The sequence below is a fragment of the Panthera onca genome, chromosome A2 (assembly GCF_046562875.1).
Source record: "Panthera onca isolate mPanOnc1 chromosome A2, mPanOnc1 haplotype 2, whole genome shotgun sequence".
NCBI classification, from domain to species: domain Eukaryota; kingdom Metazoa; phylum Chordata; class Mammalia; order Carnivora; family Felidae; genus Panthera; species Panthera onca.
In genome coordinates, this window is record NC_138340.1 from 53,693,466 (window position 1) to 53,713,942 (window position 20,477).

Below are 20,477 nucleotides of genomic sequence, written 5' to 3' on the forward strand. Positions count from 1 at the left end.
AAAATAAATAAACGTTAAAAAAATTAAAAAAAAAAAAAAAAAAATTAAAAAGCACAGTTTCGAAATCGTTGTCATTGAAGTATGTACCAAAGGCTATTGGAGTACAGGCAAATAAATAATAAATGCTGCTTGAAGAAGTCAAGAAAAGCCTCACAAAGAAGGTGACATTTGAATTGGGTCTTGAGGGATCAGTAGGAGCTGGTCCTCAGTTATTTCATGTGTAAGTAAATATACTTTAATTTCTTTGCTACACTTTCAGATTCTTTCACCTTCCTAGCAAGATCATGGATTAATTTTATTTTAATTAAAGAACTGAACAATTTAATTCTTACCGACAGCCTGTGCTATTGCCATGAAATAAAAAACGTGAACAAAGTTGGAGATAGAAAAACAAGACCTTGAGATTGGCAGAGAGAAGGAGGGGCTTTCTACGGTCTGGGCACTAGGACCAGGGGAGAGCAGCAGTAATTCAGTGATGTATCCTTGTCATTTCTCTCCCTCTATAGCCATCAGGTTTGGGCGGATGCCACAGGCGGAGAAAGAGAAGCTGTTGGCGGAGATCTCCAGTGATATCGACCAGCTGAATCCAGAGTCGGCAGATCTCCGGGCCCTGGCAAAACATTTGTATGACTCATACATAAAGTCCTTCCCGCTGACCAAAGCAAAGGCGAGGGCGATCTTGACAGGAAAGACAACAGACAAATCAGTTAGTTCTCTTCTGCTGTCTACATTGGGGTGGCTGGGTTCCTTGTTGTTGTTGTTGTTGTTGTTGTTGTTTTGTCCTTGAGAAAATAATTCACCCTGTTACACACACATATACAGAGTCAATGTTCAGCTGTTGGCTGTTACATGTTGCTGGCTGTGTCTGAAACACAGGAAAGGAAATGTTTTCAGATAGGATAAGTAAAACTTATTTTGAAAAGGGAAAAAGTCCTTCAAATTCTCCTAACAAATTCTTTGAGAATAGTCAAAAGCCTGAATAACTGAATAACTGGCCACAACTATATCCATCCCAGCAGCCCTGCTTTCTCTGGGAATGGCCTGACCTAGGCTTGGAAAAGGTATTCAGTCCCATTATTTTACAATTCAGGAGAACTGCTAGAGTCACTTCTTACAAAGTTCCATGTGGGGGCATAAAAATACATCTAAGTATTTTTCCCTGTAGCTCTGTTGATTGTTCCTGGGCAGCTAGAGGCTGTATCCTCTTATTACGTATGTGAGTTTTATCTTCTGTGAGGCTCTGAGCTGCCTGGGCTACTCCTCCCGTAGATTCCAAACATCTGCAGCCTCTTTGATTACCACTGTTTGGAAAACCCAGAATAGGCTATAATTGTTACTAAGTCAGATGTTCCAAAGCAGAACTCTTCCTTGATAGGAAGCTGAGAAAGCAACATGGAACTGTATTAAAACAAAACACAGCTACACCGGAATTTCAGTTCTGCCATCAGCTTGCAATGTGACCTGGGTCACATCTCTGTACCTGTTTTCACAGGCAGGGGTCTGCCTTTGATTGTAATATCTGCAGCAGGTTCCTAGGGTTGTAAGAAGCGCAGAACATGTTCAGAAGACACCGTCCCAGCCCTTGAAAGCCCTTTTGTGCCATCATTTATTTTCAAATGAACACCTCCAGGAGAGGCATGCAGTTACTTTATAGATATGTGTAACTTAGTCCCCCACTCAGTTATATTTCGGGGAAAATATTCATTAGCCTTTAATGTATTTTGATGACTATCTCACGATGTGGTTTTTTTTTTTTCCTTTTAGCTGTAAACCATTAGAGTAGTTATCAGCTAATAGAAAAAGAAAACTCCAGTGGGATATTGCTGTGTAAAGAGCCAAATGGTCTTTGGACACTGAAGGACAATGAGTTTCCTGACTGCAGGAGAGTCACTGATACCTTAACAGTATGGTCCAGTTCTCCACAATTAAAAACAATTCTTACACATTCATTATGCTCAAGACACATAACCATCCTAGAGCTCCTATTATTATTCCCTCTTTAAAGATGAGGAGACTGGAGTGCAGAGAGGTTGGACATTTTGTCCTGAGATCACGCAGTTAGCACACAACAGAACCAGGCCTATGATGCAGGCCTCCTTGCTTCTACCTCAGTGCATTCTGAGCATGATACCCCCTCTTGGAAGCTACTTCCCCATTGGCTAGAAATGAGCCAAATTGACAAATGCACTTGGAAAGCTTCACCTTGGGAAAATATGCTGGCTTATGATTTGTTTTTATCACTTTTTAGAATGACAGTAATCTTTTACGTTGTCCTGCTATCCCAATATATTCATAGCCAGGAAATTTTTGTCTTTTACTCTTTTGTTCCTCCCAAATAATAGCAGCTAGGACAACTGTCTCACATACAGGCTGGACTACAGACTATAGGTCTTAGTAAAGCTGAGTCTGTGTATTCATTAATGAAAAAAATCGGGGCACAGCAAAACAAAAGCAAGTGAAGACCTCTTTGTAGCTGATGTGACTATGGAAAACAGTTGTGTTCGTTTGAAGGGAGGGAAATAAAAGGAGAACTGGTGACATGGCTAGAAATAGTTAACTGTGTAAGGCACATTTTTAGCAGCTTGCTGAGAGCCAGTGTGGGATAGGGACCTGGAGGCTGGGAGGCCTGGAGCTGGGAAGGGAGCTGGACAGGGAAAGAACCCTAAAGCAAACTGTTTACTCCACACTTTTGCCTTGGGCCATTTTTTTTCCAGGAACTGCTTTCTCACATTCTCTTTATCTCCCACTCCAGACCTGCTATCCAAGCTGGAAATCCCATCAATTTAATAATAGTACCTGGAAGATAGGAGGAAGGCATTTAAAAAAAAAAAAAAAAAATCCCCCAAGTAGGCAAGAATTTAAATGTACACTACCAGTGACTGGTATACTCTTCCCTGTCACTGAAAGGCAGAGAGCCCAGTCCACTGTAAATCACTTTAAAACCTCACGCCAATTGGCGATTTGGCTCTAAATCTTTGAGTTAAAAATAAGATAATTGTAGACTCTTTATGGGATAACCGAGTATTAAGGATTTTAAGAGAAAGGGCCGCAAAATGCTTGATTATGGGCTTCTCAAGTTCAGAGGCCAAATGTTTGTCATTTTTTCCCCTATAGTAACTAACACTGTGCTTTGCCCATAACAGTTACTCAGAATGTATTTGCTTAATTGAATTAAAAACTCTTGCCTATGCCCCTTTGAAATTCTGGACTTTGAACAGAGAGCCTCTCACTCGCCCAATATTTGCTAACCAACCTGGACATCATTAATGGTCTAGATAGAGGCAGAATTGCCTCTTGTTAGGGTCTGGAAAAGGAAAGAGAAACTGGGCCAAATTAAAATAATCCAGTCCCTGATTACACAAAACTGAAATAGAATTGTTTGGCTCTCTCTTTTCTCCTTATCTTGCAAAATCAAATTAAGCATTAGTGGAAAGAAATAGTTCAGAGAGGAATATGGGAGAGAAAAAAAAATCCAAAATGTGATTTCCAATGAGACTAGATATTTGTTCTTTATCTTACGTGGTCATGTTATTTATTTGATAGCATCTCTCTCAGGGGTGTTATGTTATCTCTTGGCCAGGACTTATGAAAGTTAAGATTTGCATTGATAGAAAAAGTCATGCAGAAGTATGGACTCCTGAGAGGGTAGGGGATGTGGAAAAGTGGCCATGGCTGGTGCAGTAGAACAGCTTGGGTCTCATTATACACCCTGCTTGAGACTGATGTCATTAGCGTTGGTTAGGCCAAGCCTGGGGGAGGCTGTTCAGCATAAAGGACGGCCTGTTACCCAAAACCTTTGGAAAAGGAAATGACTTTATTGGAGAGGCCATTCTTTAAATTTGTCTTACTGCTCAATTTAACCATTGCCTATTCCATCTCATTTTGGGATACTGGCTAATCTCTCCTCTCAGGACCTGTACCAGCATATGCCTCTAGGCCAACCAGGGCTTTTCCCTTCTCAATTAAACTTCTGTCTCCTGTATCTTATTTCCTGGTGCTACTTACACCTTTCAAAACAGATAAATGAGCAGATAAATTAAATGCTCTGCTTCCCTCCCATGTTTCTTAACCTTAACATCCTATCTTTGGGATATGATACTCCTACTTTTCATTGTCTTGCCTAAAAGAATAATGCTTGGAAATTTAGGCTCAGGGCCAGATGGGATATGGAATCACTGGATATGGATAACTGGAAAAGAAATTTCAATAGCAGTAAGCCTTTTAGCCACCCTCAAATGGGAATGGCATTGACTCTTCTCACAGTCTCTTTCCCTTTCTGTGGCTTGTGCCAGCCCAGCAGCGTCTTTTAAGAGATCCCACTGAACTCTGAAAAACATGAATATAGAACCAGGGTGCCTGTTCCATGACGACAATTTGAGAACTGAATGGACTTTGGAAGTTCCCAGTGTTTGAATATTACCCTGATGTGCCGAACACACTGGGTGTATCATTGTCACATGATCCCATGTTTGTTGATGAAAATAAACAGAGAATGGTTTTCAAAAACCATTTTCAGTGCTATGGTTTGTCATAAAACAATAAATAGAAAAACCCTTGGTGCGCCTGACAACTTTTCATCCCATATCTGAGAGATGATGAGGCCCTGGCTGCACTCTATCTGCAAACAAGGAATAAAACTTATTTGTTCTATATTGGACTTTGGGTCCCAAAGCATCACATTGCTTATGATGGGTACGTGTAGAGTCACTGTTTTTATAATTATGAGAGCAAACTGTGCCATCATAAAAATGGTTTTTCTAAATAGTGTGTGAAATATGAAACTACCAAATAAAAACAATATGGAAACGTCACCTTTTGTGAAAACAATTCTGTACCCATTCAAATTCTCCTATTCTAAAATTTACAATGGCTGTCAAATTTAGTAACTCAAGCTGTTGGGAAGATATCTCTTCTTTTAAATCCTACACTTACAGCTAAACAAAGTGTGGTCTCTTTCTCCTTCATCTATGGAAAAGCCTGAGGGAGTTGGAATTTGCTCCCTTGAGAAGAAAGATACAAGACAAACCGTCAGAGAAAAGAGACTTAGGAGCCCAGGTATAAATAAAGAACAGGATAGTAGTGCTGATTTGTTTTGATAGCTGATGAAGAAATTGGGCTCCTGGGATCATTAGTCCATATATTAATGTTAATAAAATAAATTCCTTTACTGCCGGGACTGTCATGAATAGCTAAAGATAGATCTGAACCAATAGTGTTCTTTCAGACAATAAATAAATAGCATATAGTTAAGAAGAGCATGTGGATTTTTTTTTTTTAATGACTAGATTCATTTGACCAACACCCTTGTTTGCCAGCTGAGTAACGCTTTGGCTGGCAATAGATGGCTTTTTAAGAGCTATGGTTATGTGCTAGTTCATTAGAGTGTGAATAATTCTTCCCATTAAGTTTTTATTTGTCTTCAATCTCTAAACCACACAGGAAAACAGAATTACATTTGCAAGATTTTTCAAACTTAACTTCAGTCACATCCAGCACTAAACTAGCACTTCTAGGAAATATAGTTCAAAAGGCCCTGCCTCCAGGACCCCACCATAGAAGAGCTTCTAAAAACCCCAAATTCCTCCAGAATAGTCATTTTATTTAAAAAAGAAAAAGTGGGGAAGTCATGTAGAAAGCAACAGAAAGGGAAAAGAACTAATCATGAGTCAGGAGATCTAGTTCCATTTCAAAGTTTGTTGTAAATAGTTATTTGACTTCGGAAAGTCTCTTGGCTTCATTCAACTTATTCATACCTTGTCAAAGAATGATGATGTAGGTGATTTTTGAAGACCCCTTTGGTTCTATACATCCCATGGTTCTCAACAAGAGGAAACTAGAAACAGGCAAAACCAAAAAGACATTGAAGAAACCCAACCAATGAGTTTTGATTCACATTCACCCACTATAGCTAATCCAGAAGAACCAGGTATCTCTAAATGGGTGAAAGCTAGTCAGAAGTATAAAAAAGGAAGAAGGAAACAAAATGAAGAAGATAGGCCCCAACAATTCAATTTTTCTTCCTTGAGCCTTTGCTCTAAGCTATCATGAAAACTAAGGATATCAGGAGAGATTCATGAGAAGAGGCACACATTTTTTCAGGCCAGTTTTAACTCTGACGTGTTCACCAAGTGATGGTTTGTGAGAGGGTAGAGTTGTCTCTTACACTAATTATAGTCTCCAAAATTGGAGCAATCACCAGAACAATCTTTGCTTTGGTTGACTCTCATTTATCTCCTTTAGCTTGCTATTTTAGTACTCAAAAAGAGCTGTAAACTTACAGCATTCATTCATGCATAATCCCTTTCATAACTTGTATATTAAAATGCTGATGTTATGGACTGCTAAGGAACACTATTGTTCTACTTCTCCAGTCAAAAAAGTAAACTTTTATTACTCTACTTTGTTTTCATTATTAAGCCAGCTTCCTCCATGATCTTTGTGTTACACATTAGAGGCATGCAAGAGGTCTGTAACTAAATATAATTATATTTATCTATATAACACAGTACCTTTAATCCCATCCTGGCTTTGATATGGGGAGCCATTTTTGAAAATCAGAATATATAAAAATCAATTACATTTGATGTATCTCTCTAAAGAAAACTAATTTCCTCTTACAGAAACTGTTTTTGCTTCCCCTAGAAAAACACTGTGTTGAAGTGCAGTTTTCTTCATGTCAGTCTCACCTTTTTCTGGTCTGCCCAATATTTGAGAATTACAAGCATCACTACGGCCAGAGGCAGATTCACTTTATATAAATTAATGAAGCTTAACCTTCAGGGCTTCTCTTTTGTACAGAGCCCCTTCCAATGTTCTGAGAAGGGCGCGAACAATTTTGCTCTTATAATTTGTATTATTGAACCTAACGGTTGTTATTAAATGTACCCAATGATTGAGTGCATTTCAGGCCCCACAAAACCTGGATCTGTCCCTGATAATGTCCTAGATGTAATTAAACATTCTTTCCTGTTAAGGAGAGGTGCTTATCTGGCCATTTGCTACAATGTCTGAAGATAAATACATCCTTAGCTCCAAACTAGAGGCGTAAAATCATTAAGACCAAATTTGAGGATGATATGGTTCCTCTTATAACAGCAGATCATCAGATGATACCGTACAAGCTAATAGAACTTAGATGGCTTCCCTTTGATGTGTAGAAAATACAGAAATATGGAAGTGAAGTCCTTTTTATGTAGAACATTTTACCAGAAGTGCAAAATTAAATTAATAACCCAAGATAAGTTACATAAGCCAAATTCCACCTGGTTTTAAGGTCAGCTCTCTGTAAATCAGGTGAGTCACTATCTTTTCACTGTTTCAGGGTAAGGAGGTCCAGGGTGAAACGTGCAACTGTTTGCAGGCTAAGAACCGGTGAATTGGTAGCAAAGAAAGGCAGGTCTCCAGGCAGACCATGTCTGGTGATCCCTCTTGCAGTTTGACAGATTTACATGGAGGCCGAAAGTGCCTGTGCAGACTTCAAAAATGCGATGAAAACAGCATAATCTTGGAAAAACAAAAAAATCCACTGGTATTCATTTGCATGTCAATATCCAGAATTCTCTACCAGTTCATCACTTTTCAAATGCTGAAGGGATTTTAAAAAAAACAACAGAATGGTTTGGCATGATGGTGGGGGCTGCTGATTCCTTTCTCTGTCCTTGAGTGTTTACTGCCAGGAAATCCTGACCAACATCGATTGCCAAGGGGTTAAAGTCACATTGTTGTTAAATTGGGAGAGAAAATTAGCAGGATTTTGTGCCCTATGTTCAACTATCACAGAGTTTCAAAAACAGGAACCTGGGACTTTATATGAGGGGACAGGGGAAGTCAAGGGGAAGAGTCACAGGGTGATTTATCAGGGCATAGTTCCAGATAAATTGCTTACATGGAGGTGGAAGAATTTCATGCATACATTCTGTGCCAAGAAGCCAAATGGTTGAGCAGAAGCTCATCCAGAAGTTGCAGTGGGCAGTTCTGGGTACAGTCTTTCCAATGTGAAGAGGGGATGATTTACATTCATGTTATTTTGTACTTCTATATATACAGGTAGACTTTTCAAGTATCCATACCATCAGATTCCCATGGCAGTAACGAAAACCAGTATTTCATTAACATAAGTTTATAATATGCTACAAAACTCCTAGAGGACAGAAACCACTAAGTTCTATAAAAACAAGTCTTTCTCATGATTAGAATCTGACATTCTGGGGGAACTCAGCACATTTTAACTGATGTGACTGATTATCTGCTCTTTTTTTTCCCCCTCTCTCATTAATATCAATCCTGAAATAGAAAAAAAGAAAAAAAAAATACAAGCAGAGTGTCCAAAAACATAGTAAGCATTATTTGCTCCTAATTTAGTTGAAGAATTAAAGCCAATAAGCAAACCTATTCTTGAGTCCACACATCTGCCCTCCTTTGGGGTTGGATAAACAATACAATTGAAGTGAAGTTTTTGGTTAGAAAAGTAAGAATTTCTGGAATAACTCCAGTGAATGGTGTTGAAATAATATGCAAGTTTGCAAATCTACTCAACATCTAAGAATCCTTAGTGTTATTTCCTTCAATGTAGAATAGACTTAATGGTGAAAATCAAAGACTTGTGTAGAGATTAACAATCTCCAAACCAGTGGGTCTTAAAGGTGGCTCCTTCTGCCACTCATTCTGTTGCTTCCTCTTGCCCATCAGGAGGGAATTCTGAGCATCTCTGCTTAAGAGAAATGTCATGTTCAGTGTGCATGCATATACATGCACGCTCACACAAATCCACATATACACCACACACACAGCTTCTGAGAAATGCAACTAGAATATCTTCAAGAGAAGAAATGGAAATATCCAGCTTAATCCATCCCTCTCAGTTGGGAAATTTGAGCCTAGGAAAGATAAAGTACTTTCTTAAAGTCACATAGTTAACCACAGAATCCAAGCTATAAGCCAAATACCCTCAACTCTTCTTCCAGTGTTTTCAAGTATACGCTTATTTGAATGGGATTGGGGCTTAACTTCTATAGTTCAGTATTTCCAATGTATGTAAAATGCTGCCCCTTCTCAATCAGAGTAGCCGGAGGATTTCACAATGACCACAACACTTTGGTCAGTTCTATACAAGAAAAATGAAAGAGAAAGATCACTTAATGACTAGCAACTTGCTTTTGAAGGCAGCCTATTGCAAACTTGAATAAACTGATCCATGTGTTTTATTGATTATTTGACCTTTAAGGACAGATATTTTGAAAAATAAGTTCAAAACCCTTTTTTAATTTTGCCACTTTATGCAGTGCTTACCCACAGGCTTTAAACATCTGGCTGTTTCTAAAACAGATTGCTTCCAGAGCATTAAGAAAAGAAATAGACATTTTCTTGGCTTGGTATTTCTCATCTGCTTTCAGACTGATTTCTTTTTAGTTATAAGTATATTTTACATGCACACTGCGTTTCATTTGAGATCTGAGTAGATTTAATCTAAAACTGCAAGATTACTTTATGTTCAAGTGGATGTATTCAACCCTGAGTTGCCAAAATGATTTGTTTTTTATTGAAAGAAGGTTAAAAACACATTCTATTGAAAGCCAAAATAAACAACGCATTTTGTATGATTTTAAAAGTCAGCAACAAAGACTCTCCAAACAACAAAATTGGAACTCTTAGCCAGTCATAGGTAAACTGTTGCAGTATAAGCCGAAAGAAAAGAAGACCAAGCTTGGTAAAATATGTTTGGATCCGGAAGACAATTAGGAGGAATAATCAAGAGTTAAGAGTATTTTCTCATAAACTATTTTTGACCTTAAAGATTCTAGTTAACAAAGCAAATGTGTATAAAGAAACTGGTAAGGTTGTTCACCCTAAATTAGAAATCTCCAACTCAACTACGTTTTCTCCCTTTTTTTGCAGCCATTTGTTATCTATGACATGAATTCCTTAATGATGGGAGAAGATAAAATCAAGTTCAAACACATCACCCCCTTGCAAGAGCAGAGCAAAGAAGTAGCCATTCGCATCTTTCAGGGGTGTCAGTTCCGCTCAGTGGAAGCTGTGCAGGAGATCACAGAGTATGCTAAAAGTATCCCTGGTTTTGTAAACCTTGACTTGAATGACCAAGTAACTCTCCTAAAATATGGTGTCCATGAGATCATTTACACGATGCTGGCCTCCTTGATGAATAAAGATGGGGTTCTCATATCAGAGGGCCAAGGATTCATGACAAGGGAGTTTCTAAAGAGCCTGAGAAAACCCTTTGGTGACTTTATGGAGCCCAAGTTTGAGTTTGCTGTGAAGTTCAATGCACTGGAATTAGATGACAGCGACTTGGCAATATTTATAGCCGTCATTATTCTCAGTGGAGGTAAGATTCATCTTCTTATCTTCTGTGAAAGGGGATGGGATTGTGGTGGGATGGCTGAAAGAATTTTGACTTCCCTTAGCATTCATCCTTTCCTCTGTACTTACTGCATTTTGCTACAGAAAATGCCAATGATCTAATGCCATGAGAGCATCACTACACAGGTAAAATACCAGGAAAGAATATCACAACTTTGCAGTTTAAAGGCTGTCAGCAACCCAGGCTTTTTTTTTTCCTTCATAATATTTTTTCAAGTCCAATCCAAACATGGAAAACAAATGCCCTTCCCTTCCCTTCCCCTCCCTTCTCTCCAGAAGTCCAATATATTCTTCATTTCATTTAAGTAATGACATGTACAACTTTGCTTAAGTCAGTGCTCACTTGGCATAAAGAAAGCACAACTAACTGGTTTGGGGCAGATTTTGTTTCTGCCCTACCATCAGGAAGATATTACTTTGAATTGCATTCCTAATATCAGGAATCAAGGAATATTTATCTACTGAATTCTGCCCACTCTCTCAGGAAATCTACCTGATTTCCAGAAATCTTCTCTGATGGCTTCCCTGAAAGTTCCTTTGTGAGATGGTTAGTTGTGATTAAGAATACAACCTGAACCAAAGAGCACACAGAGAAATAAATTGAGTTATTTAGCAGTTCATTGTAATTTTGTCCTTGTAAGTACATGATCTAACTAACCAACTCCAAAAGCCAGATTTTATACTAAATGCTACTTTCATTGGCTTCTCCACACATTTCCAGCTTAAGTAGAAGTTAGTTTTACTGTCGTTTCTCTTTATAAAATTTGTTTATAAACAATTGCTTAAAAGCAATGAGTTTTTGTTACTGAAATGGACTTCAGGTGAGCTTTTTGTATGTACTCTACAAAATATCATCTGGCAAAAGCTGACGTGGTGGGAGGGAGGGGGGTTTGGTTGTCCTATAGACGAAAGCTGCGTATAACTGTCCAAGGTATTGTTAAGAACACGGTGCCTTCTGTCATCCTTTGTTGTCCAATTACTTGGGAGCAGAGTGCTTCTGAAATTAGGTGCATCATGTGTTAATAATAATAATAATAGCAAACACTTATTAAGTACCTACTGTGTCCAAGGCAGTATTCTAAGTGCTTAATACACATTCACTTAATTCTCCCAACCCAGTGAGGTAAGTACCATTTTGCAAATGAGGAAACCGGAGCACTGAAAGGTTCAATCACTTGCCCAGAGTTACCCAGCTAACACAAGATGGAGCCAGAATTATGAACTCTGGCAGTCTGGCTCCAGAGTCTACAGTAATACTGCCCTTTACATGACTTGGGTGCAAATAGATAACACATACAGCGCAGGTTAACTCTGGAGCCTGCAGTACAGTGTCACGTTGTAACACATTTAAGAGTGACATTTTGGGGATTATATTTAATGTAACAAAAACTACCATCCAGCATGTTTTAATATCTTCACTGAATCTATTTAAACAGATTAACCCTTGATCCTCCCCGGATCCATGACTAATTCAGCAAAGAAGAATGAGATTCTAATTTATTTGAGGTTCATTAGGAGAAAAAGCTTAAATTTTGAAAACCCAGTTGAGAAAAACAAGTTGATATTGCTTAGCTAATATTTTGAGGCACATTTTACTTTTAGTGAAAACTAGATTTATTAATATTTGATATATTTCTGAGATTTTTCCTAAGCATACTATATATACCATGTTTTATTCCTTTTATTCACTTAATCATTTCCCCAATCATGTTGTTACATACTCTTTAATATATTTTATTAATTTTTGAAAATAAAAGTAATACATGGTCATTTCATAATTGAAAGAGTACAGAAAGGTATGAGTGAAAAGTAAAAGTCTTTGTCCTCAGAATAAAATAAGATTAACAAAGCCCCGTTTCTCCTAGAAAGTATCTATGCATGTGGTACCATATATATGTATATGTGTATGTGTATATGTATATGTATGTATACACACACACACACACACACACACACACATACTACCATTCTAATGACTAGGAAATATTCCATTTTATAAAGGACCATTACATGCTAAATTATCTATTTATGGTTACTTATAATTTATTACAAAACCTATAAAGAAGAATATAGAAAACTATTGAATATGTGTTCTAAATTTGTGTTTTAGTGACCATTCTTATATGTAAATTTCTGTCCAAATTCCTTTTTTTTTTTTTTAAGTTTATTTCTTCTGAGAGAGAGAGAGAGAGAGAGCATGCATGCTCCTTTATGAGCAGGGGAGGGACAGAGAGAGAGAGAAAAAGAGAGAGAGAGAGAGAGAGAGAGAGAGAGAGAGAGAGAGAGAGAATGCCAAGTAGGCTCCATGCCCAGCTCAGAGCCCAGTGCAGGGTTCCATCTCACAAACCATGAGATCATGACCTGAGCCAAAATTAAGAGTCAGATATTTAACTGACTGAGCCACCTAGGCATCCCCCCAAATTATTTTCTCATTGTAAATTACCAGAAGTGGAATTGCAGGGTAGATGGCCATGAATATATATTTTTTAATGTTTTATTTACATTAAAGACAGAGAGAAGCAGAGCATGAATGGAGATGGGGCAGAGAGAGAGGGAGACACAGAATCTGAAGCAGACTCCAGGCTCTGAGCTGTCAGCCCAGAGCCCGATGTGGGGCTCAAACCCACAAACGATGAGATCATGACCTGAGCCGAAGTTGGATGCTTAACCAACTGAGCCACCCAGGCACCCTGGCCATAAATATTTTTAAGTCTTTTTGTCACATCACTGCCAGATTGTTCTCCACAACATTTATACCAGTTTGTATTCCCACCATAGACATACACTAACGGAGGCATTTGAAATAAGCCATTCAACATGATTAATTTCTAGCCGGGGAAGGATAGACAAGAAACAGTCATGATAATTCTGAACTTTTGAACCTGAGCAGTATTGTTTTACAGGCATGTGAAAGAATAGGGTGTTTTCATCTAGAAAAAGATGCTATTACTGCCCATAACTCACGGATTATTTAAAAGCTAGATTATTTAAAAAAAAAAAAGTGATTTGTTAGGCTTTAAAATTTTCATTAATTGGTTAAAAAAAATAACTGAATACCTTGATTCAGTTTAATAGATACTACAGGCTTTGGCTTTTAATTATGAAAATTTTAAATGGTACAATTTAAATATAGATGCTGTAAAAATGAATTACTTTTGGTCTTCTACAGACTGCTTTAACAGTATCCAATATCCAGATCTTATTGGATCCTGACAACAATGAAAGAAATCTGAAGGTAGCTGCCAGCCATAGATTAAAATCTTATACCTGTGGTTATAATGAGAAGAAAACCCTGTGAATAATTTTAGACTTCCTTTTAAAAATAGAATTAACCATTGACTGGTTTCCATATCACAAAAGGCAAATCCTTCCCTGACCAAAGTTTGCTTTTGTAGATGAAGTCTACCTACAGGCAGTAGATAAGAATGAATAAACTGGACCCCATGTTTGCTCAACACACAGGAATTTGATTCTCTTCTTTACTCAGAGAAGCCGATTGGGTATAGGTCAGAGAAAGAACTGCTCAAAGCCTTTCCAGTCCAGAGACTGGACTCCAGTAAGATCAGAATCCCAGTTATCTGTAGTATAGTGAGATCAGTATCTCAGATTGTGGTTTATTAGAGTACAACATGTAATTTCTCAGTTATTTTTTTTTTTCCATCCTGGGTTTTCCAGAAAAGAAGAACATTCATATAAGCAAGAGGCTTTGATCCAGTAAACAAATTTGTGATCCTACACAATCTTGACAAGAGTGATCATTTTCTCCTCTGTAGTTTACATTGAAGTCTATGGATTGCTTCAGAAAGAAGAGCTTCTTTGGCAGGGGTCCCATTGACCTCATTCTGAGCTAGCCTTAAAATCACAGAAGAGTTTCATTCTGGTGAAGGCATCATGACCCTAGACTGAAGGGAGTATGGGGAGATGGGCATCATGTAAGAGTGAAGTGGTAGGGAATTAGGGAGATTAAGGGCAAAGGGTCCCCAGAAGAACAAAGAGGATTTTTTTTGGGGGGTGAAAGTATCTGATTTGACCCAACTAAGTATTTGCTGAGGAAACTGGAGTTGCTATAGTAAGATCACCGTCATTCAACTTCAACCATAGAAACTGCTGATACTTTTAGATTTGGTAGTTAGATTGGCCTGGTGCTTAGCATCTTTGGCTGTCTACTCAGCTGTCAAACCAAGCTAGCTGAGAAAGATGACCTAGTTCTTCTCAAGTTTTTCTCCTCTCTCTCTTTCTCCTCTGAGCTCAAGGCAAGAAAAAAATGGGACTAAAAAGCACAACACTGTAGAATCAGACAAAGGACAGCACTTCATACGTTTTCAACAGCATTTCATATACGTTCTCTTATTAGATCCTGAGAATTTTTGTGTATTTTTATTCTCATTTCATAGAAGGAAAAGCGAGGCTCGTAGACTTAAGTAATTTGTCTGAGATCGAGAAACTAATGAGCCGTGGAACTAGGGCTGAAACCCAGGTGTCCTGTCACCTCAGAGTGCTCTCTCTGCCACACAACCTGTCCCCTTCCACCTGGCTAGCGGATCCTGGTCACCCTTCTTACACTTGTGTTGGTGGCTGCAACCTGTGCTGTCTACACAATACTCTGTAAGGTATGGGCCCATAATTTAGAAGTCATGCTTCCTCAGTAGTCGTGATTAAGTAACAGCTTCCCTTGCTCCCTCTAGGATGGGTGGTGTCAAGAGTAATAAAACTGCCTCCAGCAAGGGGCATGTTTGCAACTGGCGCCACAGCTTCATGCCAGCCACACTAGCAAACTCCCAAAACTGCCCAGCAACCACAGCCAAGTGTAAAGCTCAGTAAAGCTGACAAGCTCCAGGACACTCCATTGGACACTTTGCCCCCTTGAGCATTTGCTGTTCAGTGAAGAAAAGCATAGGAAGGTTCCAGCTGGAACTCTGCAACAGGAAAAAGCTCTTTTTGTTAATTCAGAACAGTTTGGAATCCATTACAGTTCTTCCCCAACTTCCAGGACAGGGGGGAGGAAATTCAATGGGTTTTATAATATATTTTTTGAGGCAAATTGCCACCGTCATCCTAATGACAGAGAGGCTGTAAATATTGATACAGTGGCCACAGATGGTAAATCATCAGCCTCCTCATTTACCCTCTTGAGTCTGGCTTAGTTACGCAAACCACCTCTATAGCAGCTCCTTCCTCTTCCAGCAATCCCAGCCATGTTCTTTCTCGGTGAGGCAACTTTGGACTCCAACTGTTCTTGGAGTGTTGCTATGTGTTTCTGCTGTTGAGAGGGCAGGGGGCAGGGAGAACAGGGTACAAGAAAGGGGAATTGTTCTCATGGCTGTACATCTGCAGATCAAGGAAGAGTAGATATTCTGAGACAATTGAGTGAGTCTTAGTTCTATCAGGTCAGTAACCTGAGGCTTCTGTTTCTTACCCTTAGTCATGACTATATATGTGTGTGTATATATATACATATATTTTTTTAATTTGTTGGAATTAGAATCAAAGGACAGCATCTAGTTCAGAATATATACTTACTGGGTGCATGTTGAATGCATAATAGTCAAATAATAATAATAATAATAGTAATAGCAGCTACCATTTACTGAATACTTCACTGCGTGCCAGTATATATTGAGCACTTTACGCACATGCAGTAATCCTTGTTTAACCTTTCCTGCAGCTCTGCAAAGTCTGTTATTATCCCCATTTTACAAATGTTGAAAACAAGTTTAGAGAGATTAAGCAACTTGCCCAAGGTCACAGAGCCACTAAGTGGTGAGGCCAAGGTTCAGACCTAGGTCTCTCTGACCTTAAAACTGATACCCTTCTGTGTATTGGGATGTGGAAGCATCCCAGTTAATTACCTTGATCTGAGAGTTTGGTGCAGTTATCAAAAACTGCCCATTTCATTTTGCCTCTAAATATTTCAATCAAGAGTTTTCATGTTTTAGTCCAGATATTACTTAATAATATCCAAAGCCCTTGAGACACCCTTTTAACCTAACAAAATTACACCCTAAGTTTGAAAATTGCTGTGGGAAGGAACTGGGCCCAGTATAACACTGAAGACTGGTACTATGTTCTTAAACTTGTTCAGGTAGCATGGCCCTTGGAAACAATGGCACTGGATATAGCACTCACCACAAAAATTGGCAATAAGCTTTAAGTAACAGAGTGAATACATTTGTTCTTAATCAGGTACCATCCTACCAGCCAGGTTTTAACAGCTAAGTGTTGCAGAAAAAATTTATGAGAGAAATTTTGAATTGTTAAAATATCATCCAGTAACTTAATTTCATCTTGTCAGTCAGAAACAATCAAATGAACATTCATTCAGCTATAGCTGCAAACACTTCATGCCAGTTCATAGACATAGGGTTTGAGGACTCTGAGTTTGAATGTTTCATTTCTCTTCCCCATCCCTAACTGCCCCTCAAAACCTTGAGGCTATTTCCAGCTCATTTGTAATCTTTCCATTTTCTGCAGAGCTATTTCTGTAAGTTAGAATGAACAGTATAGCACTTCTCTAAACAGAAGACAGAGTACAGGTGCCTGAGTGGGCCTCCACTTTTCTTGAGGAAACCCCGAGACCTCTGATTCTGCAGGGCCCAGTGGCCCCCACATCTTCTTTGTCTGTTAGCATCATCCTTAGTTAACTGGGAGGAGACAACCCAAAATAGTTTAAGACTTACCCTCCTATGCCAAGTAAATATCCAGCTATTTTATCCATACAGTTTTTTGTACAAGACTCAGGCTGCTGCCTAAGTGGTAAAAGTTGTTTTTCTAACTTCTTTCTCATGATATTGAGAATAAACAAGGACATATGATTTCTCATGTTTCTAAGCCCTCAGTAGGACAGTTGAAGAATGTTATTATGTGGTTCAGATCTCTCATCTGGGCCATGATGGTGTCAGAAAGTAATAGCATTCTTTTTTTTTTTTTAACGTTTATTTATTTTTGAGACAGAGAGAGACAGAGCATGAACGGGGGAGGGTCAGAGAGAGAGGGAGACACAGAATCTGAAACAGGCTCCAGGCTCTGAGCCGTCAGCACAGAGCCCGACGCGGGGCTCGAACTCACGGACCGTGAGATCATGACCTGAGCCGAAGTCGGACGCTTAACCGACTGAGCCACCCAGGTGCCCCAATAGCATTCATTTTTAACTGAAAAATGTTTAATGGGCACCTACACTGTGTCTACCTAGTGTATGGCGTTCATCTCTTCTGTTCTTCCCACAGTGCTGCCATGACCAGTGGGAGACCCTTGTGAGATGACCAGGATGGCTCTGAATAGTGACTCAATTAGGAAATGTCCCATTAGACCACTCTTTTCATAACCTTTGTAGACTTGGTTTGGACAGAGATGAGGTATATCTATGAGTTCTCAACTGGCATGCAAATTCTAAAAAACAAAGAGCTGGCAGGGGGATGGGGAGACAGGGAGAAGATGAACCCTACTAGAATCATCTGAAAAACTTAAAAAAAATACATGAGTACACATGAGCGCGCGCGCGCGCGCACACACACACACACACACACACACACACACACACACACACAGAGGCTTCTGTTGATTGTAGGCCATAGAAGCATCTTTCTCTGTGATTGCTCAGAAATACCATCTCTTCCTCACCCTGGGCCTGGTAGGCTGGAATCATCTTAGTAAGTGAGCACACGATTGTGTTTGACCTCAGTGACAGACATGGGATTGAAAGCCAAACTGCTGAGTCATTCCTGTCACCGCACCAGCAGTCTTGGAAAAGGTTCAGTCAGTCAGTCAGTGGGCTGCTTTTTGGAGCACTTTATCATTTTGGGTTCTCACAATGTGTGTTTAAACTCTGGGTGACCCCAGGCAGCCTTCCAGACTGGCACAATTCACCAAGACATTCAGACTGATCATCTGCAAGTGAAGAAGAATGAAACTTGAGGACTAGTTCAAGTCACTTATCACAGAGAGGCCAGCACAGGTTGTGAAGGAATCATGCACTCCCAGGGAAAGCACCTTTCAAGGGTCTTGCCAGCTTCACAAATAAGAAAGCCAGAAGACGCAGGATGGGGCATTGGAAAACATTGGACTCACGTAGACAGCCCTGAATTCAAACCCCACCCCCTCCTCCACCACTTACTAGATGTATGATTTCACTCGATTATTTACCTCCCTGGGCCCTAATTTCCTTATCAGTACCCTAAGTAAATGAAATAACATTACATGAAGGCTCTGGCACAATGCCTGGGACATGGTAAGCACACAGTAAATGCTCATTTTCCCTCCTCCCCCCCCCCCCCACCATGATAGAATTTGAAGTAACTCCACAGCAATCCTGCCAGTCGTATTGCTTGCAGTTCCACCAACAGTCATTCTTAAATCCCTTATCACAATATAAATGCCCCCAGGGAGCTATCAGCTAATCCCTTGTATCAGCTATCACTTTAAGGGGATTAGTTGTGGATTGAGAACAAAACCCCAAGGGAAAGAGACACTGGAGGAAGGGGGAGTGGCCTGACAAGCTAAGGGGAGAACTCTAAGCCCCCTTGCCCCTCAAAGAGACAGATAATAGCAGCAGGAGAGTGATGAGTTTCCACACTCCCAAAGTTCTGATAAAGTTTTGGGCCATTAGATGTTGAGAGGTCATTTTTGAGGTTAGTTAGAGATCACACCTATGTTTTGAGATCACAGGCTCTTCTCAAAAACATTGGAAAGGAAGACATGGAGTGTTGCAGAGAACTTTTATGTTTGGTTATTGGCATTTCTAGAGGTTGAGGAAGCAAGGAAGAGTGGTTGGATTTGGAACAGGAGTGTGTCCGACTTGATGAGAAAGAAGAAATCACTCTCCTTCATCTTTTCCTGTCCAGCCTTCTTCCTCTACCTCCCACCCACCCCCCATTTCCAGTCCTGATCCAGTGTTGGACATAGAAGGAGCAGAAATTTATCTATATCCCTCGGCTCAAAGGAAGAACACACTGCTCTCCTGGCTCTGACACAGAGAAGGGGAGCAAACCGTGTGGCTGAGCTTCATTTGAGCAACCTTGAATGACTAGAACAGGGAACCCTAACTCCAGGGTGAAGGAAGACAGGAAAGCAAGGACTTCCCAAGGGCAGGATGGAAATCTCAAGTAAAATTTCCATTCTGAAAGACCTGGAAATAAAACTGAGCCCAAGCTCATTTCACTCCATGGAGGTACCATTGAGCAATGCAAAGAGCTTTGAGGACAGCAAAGAAGAAAGTGCTACCCACCTGTTATTAGGTACCTTTGTGTTTACTGCCATAGTTGGAGAGGTGGCTTTTGAGTAGGTAAGTGTTTAAGATGAGGGAAGTTGGTGTGGAATGGCTACTCAATGGCCAGATAAAAGAAAATATGCCTGGCTTGGTTTCATCATGGTGGTTATCCCCTTTCACCATCTTGGCCACATCATATGTGTTATTGTTGTGAGGAGTGGTTGTCATTTGGACATAGAGAAAGCATTAATCAGAAAAATGTTAGAGTGTTAACCCACTCCAGAATAAAGGACTCTGCTGGCTACATGTGCCTTCATGGCAGAATGTGCTCGTTACAGAAGATCTTTATCTGTTTGATAACACGTTTACAATATCTGCTAGTTCTGTTGTGCCTGTGCCCAGACAGCCACCATCAACTGCCTTGCTGCTAAAGTCATCCAAGGTGCAGCCTTCTGATTAATTTAGGCTTGCCCTGCTAGGATTCCTAATACCAAATCTCCAGCAAGGTGCAGCTCCAGGAGTGGAAAGGGGAATAACATCTGGAAGAGGGAATGGAGAGATGGCTGAGAAGAAGGGAGCAATTGAGGGGGAAAGAACAGGAAATATAGAGTACCCAGGAAAATCAGAGAAATGAGAGAAGAAAGGTAGGAAGGAAAAAGAGGAAAGTGACATTATACTATTAGAAATAGCTACCTTACTATGTGTCAGGCACTGCGCTAAGAGCTTTCCATCTATGAGTTGGACTACTCTTATGTCTCCATTTTTTTTAAATGTTTATTTATTTTTGAGAGAGAGAAAGACAGAGCACGAGTGGGGGAGGGGCAGAGACAGAGGGAAACACAGAATCTGAAGCAGGCTCCAGGCTCTGAGCTGTCAGCACAGAGCCTGACGCGGG

The 20,477-nt window shown here is 39.7% G+C and overlaps 1 protein-coding gene across 5 annotated transcripts in view; it reads left to right on the top strand.

Annotated features, from left to right (window-relative positions):
* Positions 1 to 20,477, top strand: part of PPARG (peroxisome proliferator activated receptor gamma) — a 134,779-nt gene that overhangs the window by 106,965 nt on the left and 7,337 nt on the right. For all 5 annotated transcript variants that reach the window (XM_060631794.3, XM_060631792.3, XM_060631795.3 and 2 more), the window contains 2 exons: positions 507 to 706; positions 9,895 to 10,345. In XM_060631794.3, the coding sequence (XP_060487777.2) occupies positions 507 to 706; positions 9,895 to 10,345 (651 nt within the window). The remainder of the gene's footprint in view (positions 1 to 506; positions 707 to 9,894; positions 10,346 to 20,477) is intronic.